The 13,102-nt window shown below is 35.4% G+C and overlaps 1 protein-coding gene across 1 annotated transcript in view; it reads right to left on the bottom strand.

Moving 5' to 3' along the window:
* The window catches only part of LOC123540260 (FAS-associated factor 2-like), a 29,732-nt gene that overhangs the window by 16,121 nt on the left and 509 nt on the right, over positions 1-13,102 (bottom strand). Inside the window, exons 2-3 of the mRNA XM_045325124.2 lie at positions 2,378-2,446; positions 1,522-1,631 (exon numbers count right to left, since the gene is read on the bottom strand). Coding sequence (XP_045181059.2) covers positions 1,522-1,631; positions 2,378-2,446 — 179 coding nt within the window. The remainder of the gene's footprint in view (positions 1-1,521; positions 1,632-2,377; positions 2,447-13,102) is intronic.

The following is a 13,102-nucleotide window of genomic DNA, read 5'->3' as shown; positions in this document are numbered from 1 at the left end:
AGTAGTAAATTCACTTTGAACAGCAAGAAATCGCTTATCAACAGACAAACATCTAGTATACCTTTGTTATTACAGTATCATAAGTATAGACATCACCATTTCATTAAAAACAGGTTTATTGCTGTAACAAGATCTCTATTTTTACACATTCTCTGACAACAGAAGCCATACACACACTAAAATTGTATTTCATTTTTATAACAGTTAAAAGGAAATCCTGACTGATAACAAACTGCTGTCTTTAAAAATAAGACAGAACTTCTCATTTTACAAAGTAAAATACTGATAACACAGATTTAAGAAACTAGATTTTTTTCACACCTTCAGCCAATGATGGGCGGTTATAACCAGCAGTTTTAATCAGTTAAAACTGTCCTAGTCAATACTCCCTAAGTGGTTAATATTGGTCAATACTGGTCAATTGGTCAATACTGGTCAATTGGTCAATACTGGTCAATTGGTCAATACTGACTGTTAAGATATTTTGCAAAGTTTATGAACAATTAAATGACTGTTTAAGAGCATTTGGGGCTTGATTAAGATGAATGCAGGCATTTTCATTTAGTTAAAGCAACCTACATGTAATCAGTACTCCCAAATTGGTCAGAAGTGGTTGATTGGTCAATACTGTTTGATACTGGTCACTGAACATTTTCTGTTAGATTAGATTACAAAGATATATTATTTTCCTACAAAAAATGTGACAATAAGTGAAACAAGAGCCGTCGGAGGACAGCAACGCTCGACTATTTAACAGCCTTGTCGCTTGAATGAATAAGAAAGTCGAAAAAGGGGCATAATTTAGTAAAAAAGTAAAATAGGGTTATGGAACCTGCATAGTGCTTATCAGCTCATGACAGTGGACAAGTGTATGAAGTTTCAATCCATTCCCATTAGTGGGTACTGAGATACCAGCTTTCATATAAGAATTTAACCAAAACTCCTAAGTTGAAAAAGGGGCATAATTTTGAAAAAAAAGAGAGTAGAGTTATGGGACCTGCTTAGTGCATGTCAGTTCATCACAGTGAATAAGTGTGTGAAGTTTCAATCCATTCCCACAAGTGGTTACTGAGTTACCAGCTTACATACAAAACCTTAACCAAAATTTCTAAGTCGAAAAAGGGGCATAATTTTGTAAAAAAGCAAAATAGAATTATGGAACCTGTGCAATGTAAGTCAGTTTGTCACAGTGAATAAGTGTGTGAAGTTTCAATCCATTCCCACAAGTGGTTACTGAGATACCAGCTTACATACAAAACCTTAACCAAAATCGGGACGCGGACGCCGACGCATGGGCGAGTGCAATAGCTCACTATTCTATGAATAGTCGAGCTAAAAAACTGCTAATTTAACTGAACTTAATTTGTAGAAAGTATTTCATACAAACTGTAGCAGTAAGTCTTCAGCCAGAGGTGGTGGGAGAGTGTGTGAGGTCAAGCTACTTGCTTTCCTTCCCTACTGTCATTTATACAAGTATACACAAGCAAAGTAGAATGATCACATTGGACTAAGTATATTTACCTTTGATCTGTGGGTTCAAGGTTCATGGGAGGGGCTCGTGGCTCTGGCGGCGGCTCATCAAAGACTGACTGTCGACCTTCTTGTTCATTAAATGTGTCTTGCACTGCCACCTAGAATCAAATCAGCATTTTGTTAACTGTTTAGTTTATAAAGAAATTTGATAGTGAAGATATCTTGAAGCTTATTTGACATTCTACAGCTCAGTTCCTTCTACTTTTCACATTATCACAGTTTTACATGTAACTTGCCTGTGAGGTAAAATATCTGACCGGGTCACCCCTATGAGTGACCTTGACATTTGTGTTACAGGAATCTATCATGCAATAGAATCAAGTCATTTAGTAATGGTGACTTTTGTGTTAATTTATATGCCATGTGTGAAGTCTGAAAGCGTTTGGCCCAATAGTTTTTGAGAACGCAACTTACATGTAAACTTTTCACTAAAATTTCTATTTACTAAAACAGGCATATGATAATTTTGCCAAAATAAGAAATCAAGGTTACGTTACTTGTCTTCTGAAGACGATTCCATGTAGTTGAAATGCATTTGGCCAAGCAAAGCAAATCTAGAGTAACATGCCCTGTCATGTCATTCAGGACTTTTGTGAAATCGACGAGGACAAGAACAAAGATGCTGATGAAAGGGTGACAATAAAATCTCTACTATATGCCAATTTTCAAGTAGTCAAACTAATTTCATATGAAGTGAAACCTTTGCCATTATCAAGAAACCACTGTCAGTAGCTATGCTCCTTCCTTTTAGGCTTCTTACTACTGAGAATGCTTCATGTTTTAACCTCTGCTATACAAGATAAAATTATATATAGACAGATCTCTAAGATATAAATTCTGGTACCTCAATGTCCCAGTTATGCCTTTCCAATGTTTGCCGACATCTGTCTATTTCTTCTATCCCTGTTAAATCCTGAAAATCACAACAACTTTATAAAAGTATGTTTAACTATCAACCAGAAAAGTTAGAATACTAAATATAACACAAAATAGGGAATGACTGATGAAATATTGTTGCAAGACATGTAGACCTTTCTATCTATCTTTTTTTATTGTGCACTTGTAGACATTTATCTACAGATGTTATTGCCACATGCTTGACCAGAGTCTTAAACAATTTTCATCAGTATTGCAAGAAGCAAAGACTAAACCAGTTATGGTACATCAAGTATCAAGAGGCTAAAATAATGTTTTGCTCTCACTTTTTATGGTTTAAATCATATTGCAAGTGACAATACACAAAAGTATTCATAATTTAATCCTCGGAAAAACATGACCGCAAACTCGATAAATTATTAATATTAATCAGCACTTTTATCATTTTATTTTATTTTGTTGGGTTTAATGTCGCACTGACACAATTATAGGTCGTATGGCGACTTTCCAGCTTTGATAGTGGCGAAGACCCCACGGCGCCCCTCCATGCATTATTTCATCATGAGCAGGCACTTGGGTAGAACCACCAACCTTTCTTAAGCCAGCTGGATGGCTTCCTCACATAAAGAATTCAACGCCCCGAGTGAGACCCTAACCCACATTAATGAGGGTATAATGTAACACTTTGAATCTTTCATCAAATTCATGTTTTTCTCAGGATTGAAGGATTACAATATTAAACTTGATATGCTTTTCTTTAGTATTCTAGGTTTGGATAGCTAAAATATTAAGACTAATGTTCAAATGCCGTAACAGATTTCACAGCTAAACTGATTTGGTTGGTTGGATTCAACGTCGCACCGACACATGATAGGTGCCAGATTTCGCATTGGTATAACTTAAACAGAATTTTGTTAAGGCGCTTGCATAACCTGTTATAGCGCCGATGATGTCTTTGGAACAGCGAACCGAATACAACCAGTCTCCTCTCGATGTCAACTCGTTGTAGATGTTTAAAAGGGATTTCATCAGCTTCTTGTTGGTAAGTGATATTATGTCATCCTCCCCGACTTATATAAACAAGAGGACCATGATGGTCCTGAATCGCTCACCTATCTCCACATGACCCAGTGTTCAACTGAGTATGACATCGTTATTTCTATTATTTGACATAGTGACCTAGTTTTTGAGCACATGTGACCTAGATATCATCAAGATAAAAAATTCTGACCAATTTTCATGAAGATCCATTGAAAAATATGGCCTCTAGAGAGGTCACAAGGTTTTTCTATTATTTGACCTAATGACCTAGTTTTTGAAGGCACGTGACCCACTTTTAAACTTGACCTAGATATCATCAAGGTGAACATTCTCACCAATTTTCATGAAGATCTCGTGAAAAATATGGCCTCTAGAGAGGTCACAAGGTTTTTCTATTTTTCGACCTACTGACCTAGTTTTTGACCGCACATGACCCAGTTACGAACCTGACCTAGATATCATCAAGCTGAACATTCTCACCAATTTTCATGAAGATCCATTGAGAAATATGGCCTCTAGAGAGGTCACAAGGTTTTCCTATTTTTAGACCTACTGACCTAGTTTTTAACCCCACGTGACCCAGTTTCGAATCTGACTTAGATATCATCAAGATGAACATTCTGACCAATATTCATGAAGATCTCATGAAAAATATGGCCTCTAGAGAGGTCACAAGGTTTTTCTATTTTTAGATCTACTGACCTAGTTTTTAACCCCTCGTGACCCAGTTTCGAACTTGACCTAGATATCTTCAAGGTAAACATTCTGACCAATTTTCATGAAGATCCATTGAAAAATATCGCCTCTAGAGAGGTCACAAGGTTTTCCTATTTTTAGACCTACTGACCTAGTTTTTGACCGCACATGACCCAGTTTCGAACTTGACCTAGATATCATCAAGGTGAACATTCTGACCAATTTTCATGAAGATCCATTGAGAAATATGGCCACTAGAGAGGTCACAAGGTTTTTCTATTTTTAGATCTACTGACCTAGTTTTTGACCCCACATGACCCAGTTTCGAACTTGACCTAGATATCATCAAGGTGAACATTCTGACCAATATTCATGAAGATCTCATGAAAAATATGGCCTCTAGAGAGGTCACAAGGTTTTTCTATTTTTAGATCTACTGACCTAGTTTTTAACCCCACGTGACCCAGTTTCGAACTTGACCTAGATATCATCAAGATGAACATTCTGACCAATTTTCATGAAGATGCATTGAGAAATATGGCCTCTAGAGAGGTCACAAGGTTTTTCTATTTTAGACCTAATGACCTAGTTTTTGACCCTACGTGACCCAGTTTCGAACTTGACCTAGATATCATCAAGATAAACATTCTGACCAATATTCATGAAGATCTCATGAAAAATATGGCCTCTAGAGAGGTCACAAGGTTTTTCTATTTTTAGACCTACTGACCTAGTTTTTGACCCCACGTGACCCAGTTTCGAACTTGACCTAGATATCATCAAGGTGAACATTCTGACCAATTTTCATGAAGATCTTGTGAAATATATGGCCTCTAGAGAGGTCACAAGGTTTTTCTATTTTTAGACCTACTGACCTAGTTTTTGATGGCACGTGACCCAGTTTCGAACTTGACCTAGATATCATCAAGATGAACATTCTGACCAACTTTCATAAAGATTCCATGAAAAATGTGACCTCTAGAGTGGTCACAAGCAAAAGTTTACGGACGCACGGACGGACGACGGAAGACGGACACCGCGCGATCACAAAAGCTCACCTTGTCACTTTGTGACAGGTGAGCTAAAAATATGTCATATTTAACTACGTGAATTTGTTGAAGAAGTATTTGAAGTCGCTTCACTCATAGACCACTAGTCCCGTATGCTTCTCTGCTGAAGGGCATGTCGTTTGGGATCTGTCAAGTATTTCATTTTCTACAGAGACGTTTTATGAAGCTTGCCCGAAGTATGGCTCTCTTTTAACGTATTTATTCAGCTGACCAACAGTAGCTTTCTGTGAATGCCATAGTTATGAATTAGAATAATTAAGTGATGTTTTTTTGTTTTGTTTTTGTTTTTTTATCCATATTTATTTGTACTGCCCTGCGTAGTTTTGACCGTTTCCGGTCAAACTAATCAATCGTAGGCCCCGCGAAATTAGAATTTGGAGACTTGAACTGAAATACACGTCGATGCCTGGATATATTCGGAAATATTTAAAATGTGATTTCTATAAAAGGGGGTCTTAATTCAAGGCCCAGATGTAATTTTATAACATGTCTGGGTATCGGTGAAGGTGTTTAAATTTGTTTTTGTAATGTTTTTACTACAATTGGATCTATATCATGAAATTTTCTGCATTGCCAAAGAATTTAGAAAAAATTAATTATGTCAACAATACCGTTTTACTCTATATTTTTAAATACTTGTCATTTTGTCATTTCTTAATGTTTTTTTCTTTCTGATCTGTTATTTTGCAATTTCTAGCCAAAAGTCTATATTTAATGATCGTAGCGGTATAAATTACTTTACCTTTTAAACAAAATAGTTATTTACGATCGCGCTGTGTGAAAGTTTACAGTAAGTTTTATTGAAAATCGACCGTTTTTATATAATTTTGCTTCGTTTTATGTGAATATCTCACTAGACTAAAAATGCCCTAGAATTCTAGCTATATATGTTCTTTGTCAATGTTAAAAGCTTGAAACGAAAGTTTTTAATAATAAAAGTTCTACTCGCATTTCCTGTGTACGTGACATCTAATATTCGCGTAAGAGTTCTTAACTGAAATAGAATAGTTTTAAACTTTAAACGTGGATGTATTGTACGTTATGCAATAGTTTTCAGAGTATTTAAATCAAACATTTTGCTTGATATTTACTTTACACTTGATTGTTCGAGACAAAGCGAGTAGTGTTCCTCTATGATGAAAATAATGCCTATGATAAATAGATATGTTTGAAAGTAATGCTTACTAGTAATGATAGTGAAGTTTGAGGTTTTGAAACAAAATCATATTCACCTTAACTTAAATATTTGTGTTTAAAGTCTTTGCATTATGCATTTTAAGTTTAATTTGCATTTTATGATATGAATCTGGAAATCTGTAATTCAATAAAAAAAAACACTGATAATGTCATATTTTGTCTTTACTTTATTTTTGTACATTTGTGTACCATTCTACCTCACAGCGCAAAACTTACAAAATATGTTTTTTACCAAAATTATTGAGCTTCATTAGCAATTTTCAAGATGTATTAACTAAAATATGAACAATGCGGCAATGGAAAATAACGTTTGCACTCATGTTCTTTTCACGACCACTGAACTGCAATACGAATTTTAGCTCTCTAACAGCAAGATGACAACGACACAATCATCCGCTTCTATTCGTTTCGTCATTACTGATTTTTGCAAACTTTCGTTTTATCGGCTGAAAAAGCAGTAAATTTCTCGAGAAGATTAAAAATACACTTTGGTATGTATTCAAACAAATTTCTGTTTGCAGATAGGTATTGATATCTTAAATAATAACACGTAAAATTAGGCCAGAACACTACTTATTGACTGAGAAATCGATTACCGGACGACTAGAAAATTGCCAGGGGAAATGCTAGTCGTCCGGGTTACCGGACGACTAGAACGCAGGCTAGGCGTCTGGTTACCAGACGACTAGACACTTCCTTTTTTTGCATGTGTCAAGTGATTTGCTTTTGCTTATTTCTTCAAAAGCACACTACAGTGCTAAATTTGATGAGTTAAATTAAACTGTTTCATTTTGCTATGGAATTGCATCAAACAGTGCCAAATGTAGACCAGCCCGAAAATGCAAACATTTTACCATAGATTGCCTTGAATTTGCGGTACGCCTATAGTGCGCAATGGTGCGAAATGGAGGTAAAGTGCGCAATGGACTCACATTTTTTTTAGCATTGATTATTGGGTAAACTTGCTGGCTATAGTTAATGGGAACGTAGTTAAATGCCAAGAAATGAAAATGGCACACAAGCAGCATATATTTGTGCTAATTCAAATTGTGCGCAATGGAGGTGAAGTGCACAAAGGACCTTTCTAGGAGCGATAATTGGATGAATATTTAGAAAATACTCACAGTTGTCTGTTTAAAATTGTTTGAAAGATTTTATTTACTCTCGCTAAAATAAGCTGCCGACTGAAAAATGCTCGATGAATTCTATTGTACAGCCATTGTATACATGTAGGAACGATTATTGTGTAAACTTGTTTGAAATAATGGAATTGTCGTGAAAATTCTAAACAAAACAAGAGCTGTCTCCATAGGATGACACATGCCCCCGATGGCACTTTGAATGAATAGTTATGGCCAATGTTAGAGTTTAGGACCTTTGACCTACGGACCTGGGTCTTGCGCGTGACACGTCGTCTTACTGTGGTACACATCCATGCCCAATATTTTTAAAATCCAAGCATGAATGACAAAGATATGGACCGGACACGCCCATCAATGCACTATGTTGAAATATGACCTTTAACGTCTAAGTGTGACCTTGACCTTTGAGCTACAGACCTGGGTCTTGCGCACGACATGTCGTCTTACTGTGGTACACATTTATGCCAAGTTATTTGAAAATCCATCCATGGATGACAAAGATATGGACCGGACACAAATGCACTATCATGAAAAATGACCTTTAACGTCTAAGTGTGACCTTGACCTTTGAGCTACGGACCTGGGTCTTGCACGCGACACGTCGTCTTACTGTGGTACACATTCATGCCAAGTTATTTGAAAATCCATCCATGGATGACAAAGATATGGACCGGACACGCCCAACTATCATGAAAAATGACCTTTAACGTCTAAGTGTGACCTTGACCTTTGAGCTACGGACCTGGGTCTTTCGCGCGACACGTCGTCTTACTGTGGTACACATTCATGTCAAGTTATTTGAAAATCCATCCATCGATGACAAAGATATGGACCGGACACGAAAATTGCGGACAGACTGACAGACCGACAGACTGACAGACGGTTCAAAAACTATATGCCTCCCTTCGGGGGCATAAAAAACAAAAAAACAAGAGGACCATGATGGTCCTGAATCGCTCACCTATCTCCACATGACCCAGTGTTCAACTGAGTATGACATCGTTATTTCTATTATTTGACATAGTGACCTAGTTTTTGAGCACATGTGACCTAGATATCATCAAGATAAAAAATTCTAACCAATTTTCATGAAGATCCATTGAAAAATATGGCCTCTAGAGAGGTCACAAGGTTTTTCTATTATTTGACCTAATGACCTAGTTTTTGAAGGCACGTGACCCACTTTTAAACTTGACCTAGATATCATCAAGGTGAACATTCTCACCCAATTTTCATGAAGATCTCGTGAAAAATATGGCCTCTAGAGAGGTCACAAGGTTTTTCTATTTTTCGACCTACTGACCTAGTTTTTGACCGCACATGACCCAGTTACGAACCTGACCTAGATATCATCAAGCTGAACATTCTCACCAATTTTCATGAAGATCCATTGAGAAATATGGCCTCTAGAGAGGTCACAAGGTTTTTCTATTTTTAGACCTACTGACCTAGTTTTTGACCCCACGTGACCCAGTTTCGAATCTGACTTAGATATCATCAAGATGAACATTCTGACCAATATTCATGAAGATCTCATGAAAAATATGGCCTCTACAGAGGTCACAAGGTTTTTCTATTTTTAGATCTACTGACCCTAGTTTTTAACCCCACGTGACCCAGTTTCGAACTTGACCTAGATATCTTCAAGGTAAACATTCTGACCAATTTTCATGAAGATCCATTGAAAAATATCGCCTCTAGAGAGGTCACAAGGTTTTCCTATTTTTAGACCTACTGACCTAGTTTTTGACCGCACATGACCCAGTTTCAAACTTGACCTAGATATCATCAAGGTGAACATTCTGACCAATTTTCATGAAGATCCATTGAGAAATATGGCCACTAGAGAGGTCACAAGGTTTTTCTATTTTTAGATCTACTGACCTAGTTTTTGACCCCACATGACCCAGTTTCGAACTTGACCTAGATATCATCAAGGTGAACATTCTGACCAATATTCATGAAGATCTCATGAAAAATATGGCCTCTAGAGAGGTCACAAGGTTTTTCTTTTTTTAGATCTACTGACCTAGTTTTTAATCCCACGTGACCCAGTTTCGAACTTGACCTAGATATCATCAAGATGAACATTCTCATGAAGATGCATTGAGAAATATGGCCTCTAGAGAGGTCACAAGGTTTTTCTATTTTTAGACCTAATGACCTAGTTTTTGACCCTACGTGACCCAGTTTCAAACTTGACCTAGATATCATCAAGATAAACATTCTGACCAATATTCATGAAGATCTCATGAAAAATATGGCCTCTAGAGAGGTCACAAGGTTTTTCTATTTTTAGACCTACTGACCTAGTTTTTGACCCACGTGACCCAGTTTCGAACTTGACCTAGATATCATCAAGGTGAACATTCTGACCAATTTTCATGAAGATCTTGTGAAATATATGGCCTCTAGAGAGGTCACAAGGTTTTTCTATTTTTAGACCTACTGACCTAGTTTTTGATGGCACGTGACCCAGTTTCGAACTTGACCTAGATATCATCAAGATGAACATTCTGACCAACTTTCATAAAGATCCCATGAAAAATGTGACCTCTAGAGTGGTCACAAGCAAAAGTTTACGGACGCACGGACGGACGACGGACACCGCGCGATCACAAAAGCTCACCTTGTCACTTTGTGACAGGTGAGCTAAAAACAAAAAGAAAAAAAAACAGGCACATAACAGAAATTTCTGCTAAATCACTGGCACGCAATGGAGGCAAAGTGCGCAACGGAAACATTCTATTAGGAGCGATAACCTGTAAAAAAGTTTAAAAAATACTCACAGCTACCGATTTTCTGTTTAAAATAGTTTTACTTAATTTATTATCGGTAAATAATATTGCAATAAAATGATAGATATATCATAATTATAATTTTAAGGATTTTAATAACCCTTTTATTGCTCTATCTAAAATAAGCTGCCGACTGATTAAGGTGTATAATTGAATTATCAGGATTATCACACCTATGCTAACTGATTAAATCACGCCTCTGGTAAGTACTTCGCGCTATTTTAACTGGTTAAATCAAGAAAGAGCGCACGTGTTTATTGATCTAATTATCGCTGTATAATGTCTTTTAATGTATAAAACAGTAAGTAAGTTTTGAGATTAAATATCCTAATGCTACGATTGTTCCCAAGTTGTATTATCGCCTTTCCTAGATATACAAGTACAAATTATTCTGAAAAATGTTAACACATTATAAATAAAGTGTCATAGGTTTACTGAGCAGTGTGTAAATATCATATTTTTTGTTTATATGTACCATACTATTGTTGTTAAACATATCATTTATATTTCTTATCTTATCTGTATAAAGATGTATTAAGATCTACATGTTTTTGCCATTTTTTCTTTAAAATATGATTCTTCCATTTTACAATTAATATTAAACTAATAGACTTTTAGCATGTTGTAATAATGAGCTATAAATTCGCGTGTTTGTATGTTTAACATATAATTTATAACCTTTTTGGGGCTTCTGGAAAATTGTTTAGAGAAATAAAACTATCTATTCACGTAGTATTGTATAATACCATAGGTGAAATGTTATCTGTATGTCTGTCTGTCTATAACTTTTTCAAAATGTTAAATTATGGGTTCAAATCTATCTAGAATCAAATGTTTGTGTATATTGTTCTAACATAATTTATTTATTTAAATTCAGTTGTTTGTTGTTCTGAACTTTGTCTGTACTTCAGGAAATATTGATATAGAAATATTCTTTTATGATTTGTTATTAAGTTTAAAAAAGACTTAGAGCCGCGCATATATGACATATATTGTATGTTTAAAAATGTATGAAATATAAATGTTTTTGCTATGTTTTCATCGCATTGTTTCTTTTAAATATATTATTTCTGTTTAAGAAAAATTTGATTTGCAGCATGTTGTAAATGATTACTTTCAAATGCATTAAATTCATATGTTTGTATATTTTTAACATCATATATATCATTAAAATACGTTTAAACTTAGTATAAATATATAAAAATAACATGTAATAATATAAAATTAGGCAGTGGCTACGATTACGGTACCGTAATCCTAGCCTCTGGTTCTAGTATTACAGTAGTTCCGTATTCCTAGACAACCCTATGAGTATGAGGATAGGCTAGGATTACGGAAGTATTTAAGAGGCATCAAATATATGTTAGGATATGCATAAATGACGTTATAAAATTACTTATTTCACTATTATTTCCTGCTATCGATCCGCTGTTTTGGGTTAGTATAATCTTAATGGTGGCACGAGGAAATATTATAGAATTATCTATGTTTCATATATACCTGCAATTTTTGTCATCAAATCAACACAAATGGTCTTTAATAACATACAATATGGTTATAAATAAAAAAAATCAAAGTATAGAATATTTTTTTAAACCTAACTTTTACCCTCATATTTCTATATTTCTGCGGGCCGCCATTAATATAGCGTTTAAGATTATACTAACCCAAAATGGCGGATAGATAACACGGAATAATAAGGCAGGCATCAAAAATCGCTATTTTAATAAAGTGAAATAAGAAGTTTACAACATCATTTATGCATGTCCTAACATATTTTTGATGTCTCTTAAATACTTCCGTAATCCTAGCCTATCCTCATAGGGTTGTCTAGGAATACGGAACTTCCATAATCCTAGAACCGGAGGCTAGGATTACCGTACCGTAATCGTAGCCACTGCCATAAAATTATTTGATGTTTGTGTTTCCTTTTTAATTATTAATATTTAATTACCCTTCCAATGACATTTCATTTAAAGAAATAATCATTCCTAAAAAAAAAATCGACTCCATTGCGCATTTTACTTCCATTTCGCACTTTATCTCCATTGCGCACTATAGGCGTACCCTTGAATTTGTGATACCGTATTTTCCCGAATAGACGCCCCCGGGGGCGTTACATTTTCCAAAGAGGGGGCGTTCATTTGAGGTAAAAAAATAAAAAATAATTTTTTTTACAAAACTTAAAAACATCGTTCAAACCAACTGTAAAGTGTTTCTGTGTTGTTTAATTCCCCCAAAACGTAATTATTTGGCATCCAATTTAATGCAGTGTGTCTTAAAATTATGCATTTAAATACAGTACCTCATGTATTCCGTGACACGCTCGCGACATTACACATTACGTCATCATACCCAAACAGCTGTGTACTCCGATAATATTTTCCTTAGTACATGCGGGTACTGCAATACACAATGTCAGTCGTTTGACACGCTGCTTATGTGCCGGCTTTTAAATTAAAAGTTATTAAAACTGCCGAAGAAAAGGAAAACACTTTGCCGCAAATGTGTTTAAAGTCGACAGGAAGCTTGTGCGCGGGTGGTGCAAAAACAAATCAAAAATGGATTTACCGTTTAATTTTCTATTTGATGATTGGATACGTACCGTACTTAGTATAAACGTTTTGGATTTACGTTACATGTACTGTTTAAAAGTGTGTTTAATTCTTAATACATTGGATACTTAACTGTAAACTACTTATTATGTGGACTTATAAAAATGAGGTAGGTGATTTTTTTTCGTTCTTGT

The sequence above is a fragment of the Mercenaria mercenaria genome, chromosome 16, assembly GCF_021730395.1.
Source record: "Mercenaria mercenaria strain notata chromosome 16, MADL_Memer_1, whole genome shotgun sequence".
NCBI classification, from domain to species: domain Eukaryota; kingdom Metazoa; phylum Mollusca; class Bivalvia; order Venerida; family Veneridae; genus Mercenaria; species Mercenaria mercenaria.
This window is presented reverse-complemented; position numbering and strand designations above follow the sequence as displayed.